Below are 13,481 nucleotides of genomic sequence, written 5' to 3' on the forward strand. Positions count from 1 at the left end.
TCGCCACCATGGCCTATATATTGCCTTACCTCCCTTATCTTACCTCATTTGCACACACTGTATATAGACTTTTTCTACTGTATTATTGATTGTATGTTTGTTTACTCCATGTGTAACAACTGTGTTGTTCTATGTTTCGAACTGTTCTATGTTTCGAACTTTGCTTTTTCTTGGCCAGGTTGCAGTTGTAAATGAGAACTTGTTCTCAACTAGCCTACCTGGTTAAATAAAGGTGAAATACATAAAAAAAAAAACATAAGTCAACAAATGAGAGGGCTGGGGAATGGGAGTGGAGCTAGGGGCTGCAGGGCCTGGGTTAACCTCTACATCACCAGAGGAATAGAGGAGGAGTAAGATAAGTGTACGGCTAAAGGCTATAAGAACTGGCTGTCTAGTGCGTTCAGAAAGCGACATATGTTCCAAAACACCATAAAGTGTAGCTTGATGACCTTCAGTGATTGTCATCAGATCTACACTCTTGTAGCCTGAATTAATTGATGTGTCTTGCTGACAAATGTATATTTTTTGTGAAAAGATAAGTTGGGAGTCCTGAAAAGGGGCTGAAATACGGGACTCAAATACAGCTGTGTCTGTCCCGAGCTCATCTGCTGAAATACGGGACTCAAATACAGCTGTATCTGTCCCGAGCTCATCTGCTGAAATACGGGACTCAAATACAGCTGTGTCTGTCCCGAGCTCATCTGCTGAAATACGGGACTCAAATACAGCTGTGTCTGTCCCGAGCCCATCTGTGTGGGAAACTGTGAGGGCCCAGTTGAAACAAGTTTGCAAGTTTCGCTGGACCCAGTTGATACTGTTGCAAGTTTGCTTGTGAAAGCTCAAGACAGACAGATAGGGGGAGTAGAAAGATTTGATTGAAAGAACCTGAACCAACTGCCACTTGTTTAAACCATAACAGAGGTGTGGGGTGTTGATTTAACTTGGAATAAGCTTTTCATTTCATATTTACCACTGCATCAATACAACATTGCATTTTAAACAAGTAGGAGAGTGGTTAAATTAGAGACCCCCCAAAGTTAGACTTTTGTTGCATTAAGGGGAGCTCATGTCTCATTCGGAGGTCTGAGCCCCCCCTGCCTCCCGTAATTCGCACACTGTCCAGGCATGTGGGTTGGTGGTGCAGGTGGCTGCATGGCTTGATAGATCTAAACTGCTGCAGGAGGCTGACCAGGCCTGTAAACTTAAACATAGCCTTGACTGTTATAGAGGCCCGGGATAATTAGGGGCCATTACACTTGGGCCACGTGGGAGCCATCCTGTGAAATTGTGCACTTTTTTTGTTAAAGCAATAATTGTCTTTTTTTTGTAAGACCTTGAACACATTTCAAAGTTGTATGGGACTTCATGAGATTTTAAATGTAGCTAGTATTATATACATACAAAAAATGTGATGTGTCTCAAAACTGTGCTGTCAACAGGCTCATATAGTATTTTTTTGTGTTTTTTTTGTACTCCCTGACGAAGGCCATGCAGCCGAAACGCGTCGTTAAAAAAAAACAACAACGTTGTTTCTATTGAACATGCCATACTAATAAAGGCATTTTAATTAATTATATGAATGAAGAGTGCCTTGGTCCTCCTTTCTTTTTGAGGCTCATATAGTATGTTGTAAAATGTCCGAAGGGCATTTATGGTTTATCAAATGTATGCCCCAAATGAGTTTGTCTTGTGTTTATTTTAGTTTTAAAACTGGGATCACAAAGTGTTCTATAAGTGCCATAAATATTATAAGTTGTATTCTATAAACATTAGTTTGTGTTTATTCAGGACTCTCTCCCACAGTGTGAACTATGAAAAAAATGTGTAAACAAGTTATTATAGGTAGCAATTAATCCAACCGTTTGTATGATTCATAAAATATTATGTTTGCGTGTCTATCAATCAAATCAAATGTTTTTATTCATTATTTTGTATCGTCCTGCGAAATATCCTTTAAAGCGCTATTGCGCTGCTCTTCGACCACTGCGCCTACTTGGCTGGCTGGGAATGGTGGTAGTGGTGACGGGGGCTGCTGCATTGCTGCTCTTTTTATATTTGGAAACTCCGAAAGAATCTCAGCTGGCTTTCATGTGCCGCCTTCGTCCAATAAAACAGAAGAGGGCCTGCCTGCAAGTCGTCTAATCTTGGGCGAGGTGTCAATCATGTTCATTCAGCGGTTGAAGTGCGGGTTTTGGTAACCGCCTCCTTTACGCTTGGAAGGGAGACGAAGGGGGAGCTTTCTTCGGATCAAAGGCTGGTGTGGCGCTGTTGCCGTAGGATGTGCAGAGTGCAGCCTGCTGCTTTCTTTACGGACGCTTCTTGTATCGTCTGGATATCGCTGATTTCTGGATTATAAATACATTTGATGGTTTTCAATCCCAACTCAATGCAGAGAAATGGGTAAACTTCACTCGAAACATGGTAAGATATGATGTTTTACCGAAAAATGCCACCCCAAATCGTTGATTTGAATGCTCACTTGCGGTAATACTTTTGAGTAATGCCTATCTTTATGTTCTCTGTTTCTCTCGACAATTGTCCCGAAAAGCTGCGATTTGTAAACCGAGGGAAAGTCCGGAGGGTGAGTAGCCCATAGGCCTACACTTAGGACAGGCTATACATTTGTTGTCTATATTTTATTATATCTGTTGAAAATATACATTGTTAAAAATATGTCCAGTCTATCATCCCATTTATCCATGCAACAATAATGACCGACTCCTTGACAACATCAGACGAAGTCAAGAAAATTATGAAAAATGCTGAAGAAATATGTTACATTGTAACCTAATCGTAACATGTTGTTTACATTGCAATAACGCACCTTTTATGTTGATTTCAGGCGACAGTTTTGTAGTTAATGCCTGTTTGGCAAGGAAAGGAATTGACGATTGGCTCGTGAAACAGAAATACTATTGCACGGGTTCGCGGCTTGAGCAACAGGACTGTCACCACACGAATAAGTGCGGCTTGTCTACTCGGGTAAGTAAAATAAAAAAATAAATAAAAAGTTTAAATAAATTATTGTGATTTCAAAAACAAGATTGTTCATCTCAGTTTGATGTTGATACAATGAAGCCTGGACGGTCCTAACATTCTTAGCTTCCCTTTCGAGGCTTAGCCAAGGCTGCATTTATTTTTACTAGTCTAAAGTTTAACTGAGTTTATCGGTTGTTTCGAATTAAGTTCATTAAAAAAAATACAGTCACCTTATTGCAATACACCAATGGAACGATAATACCTGATAAATAGACAAATCTTCAGATGTTGCCTGCTTAATTTTTCTCAATTCTGCTTTTGACATAGACCTATTCAATGACATTCTCAAGAAATGTTTCTTATTTCTATTTTTTCTGTGCATCATGCAGAAGTTGAAAAGAGAACCAGAAATGTTGTAAAAAGAAAGTAGCAGTGCGTTTAGTTATAGGCTAGTTGAGGGAAAGTTATAGGCTAGACTAATCTCAATTAAAAAATGGTAAATTATTGATAATATAAAGCTGACATCACACGGATAGTTTGCATATGTATTGTTTTGTTTGTTTAGATAATCGTTATTTGCTTTGTTGGCTAGACAACATAGATAGACATTCTTGACTCTCATCCAGAATCATTGAAATGATTGAATGCAGTGGCACATTAGAAGTCTCATGCAGGTGTGGCAAGATAAAAGCTGCTATTTAAAATTCTTCCTCTTCTTGATCTGTGAAATTCTTATCAGTGTGTTCATTTCATTCCATTGCAAACAGTTTGTAAGGATGTTGTGATTCTGGAGAATAAAAGTGCGACATGTTAACACAATGGCTGTTGACAGTACACACTTGGCCCCATATACATGATAGACCAAATATTTAAGAGGGAAAACTTTGTAGAATTGTGTTTAAAACTCTCTCTATTAACAAATATCTTTCCCACAGCACTTTTCACTCTTTCAGCCATGTTTGTTTCAACATACACTACAAAACAGAATATTCTGGTACAACTTTTTACAAAAGGAGCCCTGACTTGCTACACACGGCTTGTGTTGGTAACTGTCTTATCATCAGACACTGTTGGTGCATGGGAACAAATGTCACACCACCAAGAACAGATGCTGCTAAAGTTTATACTCTAGGTAATAGATCACGGCTGAGTTGAAAGCATTGCAGTCTGACAGACCGGTGACAGGGCTGCATTGTAAGGCTAGGATAGAGGTGGTGGAGGTCATGTCTGTTTCAGATTTGTCATCCCGGTAAACACACAGTGGTTGTATCCCAAATGGCACCCGATATCCTATATAGTGCACTACTTTTAACCAGAGCCCTCTGGTCAAAAGTAGTGCACAATATAGGGAATAGGGTGCCATTCGGCACGTAACCTGTGTTGTTGTCGAGAGGAGAAATCCTTTTTTGGAAAAGCTTCAGAGGAGCCGGGTGTAAGCCTCTGGTTAGGGATGCTCACTTCTCAAAGGCAGCATTTTTGAGGATTGAGAGCTCATCAAAAAATCCACCAGGACTTTTCCACTTCTCAGCTACTGAGCTCACTCAGCCCACTGGAACAGAGGGAAGCTAATACACTCTGTCCAGCAAAGTGGCCATCATGTTGTGACTACAGACATACCACCATTAGGATGTTTACATGCTACATTTCATGCTGCAGTTGCGTTCAATGAGAATCATGTCACACTATTTCATGGACATTGCATTTCTAGTGAGCTGCTCATGCTTGTGTGCATGAAAAGCCTTGTGTTAACTGAATGAGAGGTGTTCTAACCATTTGTTGTTTCTCTGGTTGGATTATCCCAAGCATGTATTACCTCAGCACTTTGAAGCTTTGGCAATGCACACAAAGCAATGTATCTAAACGGAATCTTTTATGTGATTGCATATGCCTCGTTTTGCGTTGCTTCTTATGATTTATCATTATCTTGTCATTATCATAAGTAAGTGACCGATAGCAGCGCATACCAGACCAGTCTGGTTCATTTCATTTAAATGTCTCTGGTATGAGGAAGACACAGGGATATGCTGGTGAGGAGCCAAGTCAAGGACTCCTTCAGGGAGTGACAATCATCACGCTGGCAAAATATCTTGATCAAAGTCCAACCTGTGTCTAAAGTACACAGTTGTTGTGAAGGTGTGAGGCTCTGTTAGCCCAGGGAGGGATACGAGAAAAGCAGCGGGCTGAGATTTATGACTTATGCCCAGTTTGTATTGACATGCGAGTGATCAAGTGTAGCACTGAGTGCCGTGATGGGGTCAGCCTCAGGTTTGCTTGTTGCATGCACATGGTGTCAAAGCCACTAAGCCTGACATGCTGTCAGGCCTCTAATAAACATCTTCATATTGTAATTGGACCCTCCTTATGACATCATCATCGGGGTAGGAAGTGGTTCGGTGTTCTGTTCCGTGTAGTGTAGCAGCCCTCTGGGCACAGTTAGGGTATCCATGGGCCCTCTTCAGTTCAGCAGACTCACCAGAGGGCATTGTGGGATACGTGAAAGGGTGGGATTGTTTTGTGGAGCTCTTTTTCATTCCCCAGATGGTGTGAAGTGATATTTGGCCAGGATGGAAAAGGAACCCCGCTGAAAAAGTTGGATGGTTTTGAACAATTTGGGCTCGCAGAGTTTTCTGTTTTATAAATGATTTAATTCTATGTGCCTAATGGCTTTCACAGCGCTGCGGGAAAATTAATAGAATAAGACGAAATGTGTTCCTGACATCAATATATATATATATATATATATATATATATTTTTTTTTTTTTTCCCTTCAACAAAGTAGTCTTTCGAACCTGAATATTTCATTGTAAAGTTTAGAATATTTTGTTTGCTTGCTTTGACATGGCAGTTCATGTGTTTATTTAGGGACCATTTGGCATTGTAGATTATTATTTTTTTTTTAAATGACTAAGTATGACAATGCTTGAAATTACATTATATTTTTTTAAATAGTGAGATATTTACTAGCATATGTCTTTATAAATGATCTATAACTTAACCTTATCATGAAGCATTAGCATTACAAAACTTGAGAGAAAGTTTGTGGAAGTTACTGCTTTCCATAAGTCGTAGTAAATACCCTAACCCCATAGCATTGTCAAATGAAAAGGGGCTAAAACCTTAGCTAGGTGAGAATGCAATGCAAACAACCCTCTTAGCCTTTTAAAAGCAGCCCATGTTGTATAGGATACATATACTTTATAGGCCGTGTTCTTTTTGCCTCCCGGCTGAACTGGGGTCCCGGAGAATGTGGGTCAGATGGTGGCAGCAGTGGGGAGTCTGAGACTGGAATCCTTTTGATCTGAAACCTCCCAAACCAAACTATCATATTCTTGAAAGGAGAGAGGGGATTACTGCCATAGCCTACCTCCATTAAAATGAAATGCCCATATATGGAACATGTTTGTTTTGTAGAGCTGATTATATTAGCACGGCTGTTATCATTGGTTGAGGTATATATGCATTGAGTTGTGTTATGTGGTAGGGGGAGAGATCGGAAGAGGAGAGACTCCAGAGTCAAGATAACTTTTCTTGCATATAGATTTAGTGCATATAGATGATTTTAAGTCGTTCGTATGTATTATTTGAAATCACAATGTAAGTTAACAGTTATTTTATGTGGAACTGAGCAGTAAGGACCGCTGGTATTGCCATGTGAGGTCCACAACAGGTGAGCTGGGTACATGTTCTCTCCAGACTATGGCCCTTTAAAGATAGAATCCACATTAGGGGAAACAGCGCCACTGTTTGCCCCAGGGCCTTTATTGTTTTTGTTTTGTTGACAAACGGAGGTGAGCAGCATCCAAATGAAATGAGCAGTTTGGGGGAAAAAATTGCAGTACTTAATCTGCAGTTCTATCGCACGTGCAATAATGTCTGAGGGGGAAAAAACTGTTTGTTCTTTGCAGTAACTTCTTTGTTGTGTTATCCCAAACAGATGTCAGTTTCACCACTAAGGATTCCAGCTTTAATTCTGACTCTAAGCACAGTTTGTTTTATACTATGCTGTTTTTATATCTCCCATAACGTTTTGTAATCTAGATGATTAAGAAGTAGAGAAGTCAACAGTTTATGATTTGGCAGTTCCAATGCCTGTCTGGTCTGGTTTGTTGGGTCTTAACAAGTCTCTTAGCCCGGGTGTTGAAGGTCTCCTGCCCTCCCCGGTCTTCTCCTGTCCTCTTCAGGCAGTGTTATGGGTTGTACCCTAAGCCAGCGGTCTGTCTAGGGAATTTGCAATGTGCTGAAAGCAAATTGCAAAGAATTCATTTAATGATTTGTTAAGGCTTTTTCCCCCACACCCTTGCCAAGTAACTTTCCTCCTCCCTAAAACCCCCTCCCCCATCTCAGCTCTCTCCTTTCCTATTTTCCCTCTCAGGCTCCATCTGTTTCTTGTGTTTACCCTGTGGCCTTGCCTGGTTGTTGCTGATGAAATTAGACTGCATTTGAAGTGGGCCAGGGAGGTGGATATATAGAGGCCCCCTCTGTGAGACCTAACCCTCTGTGTAGTAAAAGGAAGCCCCCAGTGATGCTACTGCTGGAGTCGCCAAACCCCTGCTCTGAGCTGACAATTCCAAAGCACATTTTCAAAACCTTCCATCTAAGGCTTAGGTTCTAAACCCATACAAAACTGGGACAAAATATCTTAAGGTACATCTGACAACTAACAGCACTCCGAAATGAATCTCAGAGTAGAACTTCTGCCCAAATCCCTGTGTTTCTCACTGGGTGCCAGCGCTCTGATTTTTGAAGTAAAGCTTTTAAATGTGCTACCCTCAGCCTCTGAGTCTGATAAAAGACATGGCAGTTCTGGGCTTCTTTTCTTACTTCTTCTCCTGTAGTGGTTTTTTATTGTCTTCACAAAAGCACAGGGTCCTTGTCTCAGCGCTGAATGCACCTTTCAAATGCAGACTCCTCTCTTCCTTTCTCGCTTTCTGTCCTCTCCCCATGCCCGTGCTGTTCCCACCAGCTGTCTCCCTGCGTGCTGTGAGGTGACAGTGTGTCATATGCCCCTCTCCCACCAGGCTGTACCTCTCCACACCCCCCTGGTGTTGGCCTTTGGAAAGGCTGGGAGAAGTTTGGAGTTGTGGTCTATGAAAAGAAAGTGTTTGCCTTTGGGGAGAGGGCTAGGGAGTAGGGGTACATGCACCTGGCTCTGTGTTATTCCAATGAGAATAGAAGAGGGAAGAGGAAGTCTTGGGTTGTCGTTTACGTATCTGGGGGACTGGGAGGGAGAGGAGATGCAGGTGTCATTAATGTCACTTCCCCGATCGTGTGTCACAGATTATATAGCTGGAGGAATTTCACCCTATGTGACAATGTGAAGCGGATAACCCTCATTGGGTGTTGTGAATGGGACTGCCAGAAATGGTTTTGGTGAAAGAAGGAGATGATAATGATATGCTAAAGGAGTTAGAAATAATAATAATAATACACGATACACAAACATTAGAACTGTTGGCCCTGTTTACAACTTTCTGTTGTGTGTTATGATACATCTCACATGGTTCGCCATTCATTTTAGGTTGAGTATCTTCACAATATTGTTTATTTGTCTCAGTTTATTGTTGGGTTCCATGTCTGTGTGATGTTTTGATCTGATTCTTTATATGTGTAAAAATAGTGATTGAGCATGTGAGTTATGGGGGTGTGCAGGGGGGACGGCATGAGAAGTGTATGAGGATGCGCGTGTGTCTGGGATGGGCTCTCCGGATGCACTCAGGAGATCAAAGCAGTCCCTGGAATGTGCTCTGAATCCCCAGGGATTAGCAGCTGAGATTTGGGCTTAGTTTCTCCAAATATCTGCTCACTGTGGTGCTACAAATATCCCAGGATCAATTGTAAGTGTTTATCTTCTCCTCTCTGTTCTCTTATGATGCTTGGCTTTCAGTAGGAGTTGTTTGTATGTTCAGTATGCCAATAGAGATACTTTTGTTTTGTGTAATTTTAACACTACGGACCACTGATAGATATTAGTGCTTTTTTCTCTTTGCCTTTTGGTATGTGACAGAGTTTATAGTTTCCGGTTTTGAGATGGCTTTTCGAATTGATGAGTGTGTGCATATTAAGTATCAGTGAAAGGCCTAATTAGCAGATTAACCATCTAAATATAGAGCTAATCACGCTGACATCATCACGCTGAGATGCTCGCTTTTCTTTATCCTTTTGATGTGTGGATGCATCAGACACAGAACAACAGATCTAGAAAGCAAATGTAGATGTAGGATCTTAATTTGAGCCAGTTTCCTACAGCAGGAAAAGAATCCTGTAGCAAAATGAAATGTGGAATATAATTCATGGCATTTTTTTTAGGAGTTGATACATTTTTCATTAGGGATAATCAAGTCTGAAATTTCAAAATGGAAATGACAAACTTTTTAGAAGCATTTTAAAAACTCAAATACACTCAAATTTTGCATTTCCTGCTTTGCAAAAGAGTGATCAAATTCAGATCCTACATCTATCTGTAAGCTATATCCTCATTTTTGTTTTACACTGGCTGATTGAAAAGGGATGGTCACAGAGAGTGTTGGTAGTAATGGATGTTAAATGGGACAGGAAGACTTGGTAAAGATGGCGCGTGTGAGGCAGGACCATGTATAGGCTGAGTGGGGGAGATTGAGAGGGACAGAAACTCCTGTAGTGGCGTTGGGTTCCGCTGAGCATTCCATGTGAAGCTCAGTGCCCGTTTTAATCACACACTTAAAAGGCTCTGCTGAAGTGGGCGTTTTAAGCGTTTAAACCCTGAATAATTCTCTCGTTTGTTTATGTGGTCCCCCAGTGGGTTGCGCTCCGGCCCATGTAGTAAGCACTGAATAATTTGACTGAGCAGTCAAAGTTGCTGCATGTATACAGCTCTTATAAATAGGACAAGATCATCATCTGAATAAAACAGCAAACACACACACACACACACAGTCAGGCACACACATAGACAGGCGCACACACACACACACACACAGTCAGGCACACACATAGACAGGCGCATACACACACACACACGCAGTCAGGCACACACTCTCTCAAAATATTTGTTTACTTGTTGATTTAGGATTAGTAACAGCCAAATACCAATTTAGTCTACTTTTACATTTGCATGTTTTCATTAGTAGGATGACACCAATGATGGTCTCCAGTCTACAACTCTTGGAGTCGTTACTCTCTGCTTCAGACACAGGATGACCACTAGAATCCTGTGGTCACTTGAGTGACAGACAGATGGAACAGAGGAAGTGGGGCATAGATAAACATTAAACAGCTCTGGGACCATTGTGGCCTCCTCCTGACAGCCAGTGTGGGACGTAGGCCCTTCCCATGGCGCATGGGGCCCAGGGTGTGTATTTGGGCCTGGATTGTCTGTTAGGGGATGTTTTCGGTCTGGGCTGGAGGGAGCTGGCATGGGTTAGAGGTGGCCTGGATTGTCTGTTAAGGGGATGTTTTCGGTTGAGAGAAACCCAAAAACAGGACAGGAGCAGGGGGGCGCAGCTGTAATGGAAGGCCCTGCTGCTCTCCAGTGTGTTTATGCTCCACAGGTGCCTGAGTGAGGCCCAGAGAGGTGAGGACTTTACCCCACATCACAGCCTGTCTCTGGGTCAGGACGTCCAGGGAGGAGTCCCTGAAGGCCCATTTAACCTGGCTGTTAACCTTAAACCCATTACTCATGCTCAACACAGGCAGAGGAACCTCAACCGGAAGAGTGCTTAGCCAGAGATGGAGTTGGTCTGTGTGAACTCTGAATGGAACAATGTAAAGTGGCCACAGGCTGTCAAGCGTTTAACTGTGGCTACTGGTTTGTGGGGGTGCGTGGCTGGTTGGTTCTTCATCCATGGTCTCTGATTATATTGCCCAGATTTGTTTTTGTTGGTTTGTGTATGATGTGGTATATCTGTGTGGATGATGAGGGCAGCTGGGGGAATCTCCTGAGGGCTAATGACAGTGCTCAAGGGACAGGGATGAGTGTGTAGGAACATCCAGGGCCCTGAGCTGTAGGCCTCCCCAACAGGCAGATGTTAACACATGCCTCACTGTCTTGCCTCTGCTACCCCATTTCAACTCTAATAGCACAACTGTAATTACTGAACACTGTAACATCTATGGGTCATTTCCACTCCAGAAGCTTCAGTGTTCTTCTAGCTGAAGTCTGCCCAGACATTGGACTGTGATGGGCCTAGCTTAAGTGTACCCAGCCGTTGGACTGTGATGGGCGAAGCTTAAGTGTACCCAGCCATTGGACTGTGATGGGCCTAGCTTAAGTGTACCCAGCCATTGGACTGTGATGGGCCTAGCTTAAGTGTACCCAGCCATTGGACTGTGGTGGGCCTAGCTTAGGTGTACCCAGCCATTGGACTGTGGTGGGCCTAGCTTAGGTGTTCCCAGCCATTTGGACTGTGGTGGGCCTAGCTTAAGTGTACCCAGCCATTGGACTGTGGTGGGCCTAGCTTAGGTGTTCCCAGCCATTGGACTGTGATGGGCCTAGCTTAAGTGTACCCAGCCATTGGACTGTGGTGGGCCTAGCTTAGGTGTTCCCAGCCATTGGACTGTGGTGGGCCTAGCTTAAGTTGTATCCCTCTCTGAGGTACATCTGGGGCAGATGGAAATACTGTTTCAAATGCAGTGTGTCGTTCACCACCTCCTGAGTGACCTATCTATGTGAAACGGTTCTGCTTTAACTTTCTGCTGCACTATCAGTGGAACCTCACAGATTTTGAAATCTGTGAGTGAAATACAGGGGTTGCCTGAAGGGGGTGGAAATGGAACAAACTGACTGTGCCGATTCATATTTGATGCTTCAAAGCCAATCCGCCTGTATGCCGTCGGTGTGATACTTTCACTTGAGATTATGAAGCCACTGCTAATGCTACACATTTCCCAAGATCTTTGAAACCAACAAAAGTGAGCGGTTCAATGACAGTTCTGGATTCTGTGAGTGGGGTGCTCAGAGATTTTGTTTTGTTCCTGATTGGTTTGTCACTGTGTGCTTGCAGGGGATTCAGTCAGGCACGAGTGTGAACAACATGCTCCACCAAAGTTCATTATCATGACTGACAGCTAACCCTGACCACTAGTTCTGGTTAGAGCTATGAATAGAAACCCTTAAACCTGCCACTGGCACCAGAGTGCTCTCTGGAGTTGGAAGTGCTTATTTCTGCCCCTGTGTTTATTTGCTAAGTTGAGAAGTTGTCTGTAATTAGAAATAATGTTTGTGTAAAGTTTAAAGCTCAACATGAGAGAGTTACATATGACGTGGACTAGGGAGGGTGTCTGTCTGGACTGGGCTGAAAAGGTCCTCATAGGCTCTAATAAAGTCTGTGTGCTCTAAGGTGTGGTGACTCTGTCTTCCAGGTCTCTGGGTTCCTTCTCATGTAAACCTTAAAGTGTTCACCTAAACCTTATTCCACCTTTGTCCTAGGTTTAAAAACTAGACACAGCTATCTGGAAGTGGCTGTGAATGGTCCCTTTAGATAATGGCTTGGGACATTGAAGAAGGGCAGTCTGAAGGGCAGTCTGAAGGGCAGTCTGAAGGGCAGTCTGAAGGGCAGTCTGAAGGGCAGTCTGAAGGGCAGTCTGAAGGGCAGTCTGAAGGGCAGTCAGTACAGGTGTAGGCCCAGATGTCATTTCCTGACAAGGTAGAAAGCAGAGGTGTGTTTAGCTGGATATCTCCCCAGTGCTCTGTCTGTGGTGAGAGGCTGAAGTGCCTGTCACTTTCTACTTCCCCTGAGGGCTGTAGACCCCCTCCCTCCCTCCCACATTCTGAACCGGCGTCTGAACCCACACATACCCCTACAGCACCGTCTCCTAAACCAACTCATGATACTTCAACTAATTACCCAGACCTCCTAGACACACTGTGTCAAGCCCTCTGGAACGCATACAGCTCTCGCTCTCTGCTGCTGCTTGGCAGGATAGCTAGATGGTTCCAAAGAGCTCCATCATTTCCTGTGTGGAGATGAGAGGTATGTGATTGCAGTTTTATCCCCCAAACGACCTTCAAACAGAGATGAGGTGTAACACTGTCTCTGCTGCCTATACGGCTCCTCTCCCCTCATCTCTTCCATTCTTAAGAAATGTGCTCCACTTCACTCTGCATTCAAAGACAAGGGCTATAACATAGTGATTTGCTACTCTTGGCAGACTGGGCCACCTGTAAATCAAGGCCAAGTGACAAGCAGTCTCCATTCCTTTCCAATCCCGGCTCCCCCTGGGAATGGAGGCTTTCTTCCAGAGAAGGTTCATCATGGCTGGGCTGGCTGGCGGAGAATGTGTTCGAGAGAGTGAAGAACAAACACCATTGTAAATACAACCCATATTTATGTTTATTTATTTTCCCTTTTGTACTATTTGCACATCGTTACAACACTGTACATAGCGCTAATATGACATTTGAATTGTCTCTGATCCTTTGAACCGTTTGTGTAATGTTTACTGTTCATCTATTTCACATGCTTTGGCAATGTAAACATATGTTTCCCATGCCAATAAATCCCATTGAATTGAGAGCGAGAGAGCA

At 43.0% G+C, this 13,481-nt stretch overlaps 1 protein-coding gene across 1 annotated transcript in view; it reads left to right on the forward strand.

Moving 5' to 3' along the window:
• The first annotated feature begins 2,142 nt into the window (after positions 1-2,142).
• nkd1 (NKD inhibitor of WNT signaling pathway 1) overlaps positions 2,143-13,481 on the forward strand; it is a 39,150-nt gene continuing 27,811 nt past the window's right edge. The window contains exons 1-3 of the mRNA XM_031814524.1: positions 2,143-2,421; positions 2,549-2,581; positions 2,843-2,982. Of these exons, the coding sequence (XP_031670384.1) occupies positions 2,397-2,421; positions 2,549-2,581; positions 2,843-2,982 (198 nt within the window). The 5' untranslated portion in view covers positions 2,143-2,396. The remainder of the gene's footprint in view (positions 2,422-2,548; positions 2,582-2,842; positions 2,983-13,481) is intronic.

The sequence above is a fragment of the Oncorhynchus kisutch genome, linkage group LG3, assembly GCF_002021735.2.
Source record: "Oncorhynchus kisutch isolate 150728-3 linkage group LG3, Okis_V2, whole genome shotgun sequence".
In the NCBI taxonomy this organism is placed as follows: Eukaryota; Metazoa; Chordata; class Actinopteri; order Salmoniformes; family Salmonidae; genus Oncorhynchus; species Oncorhynchus kisutch.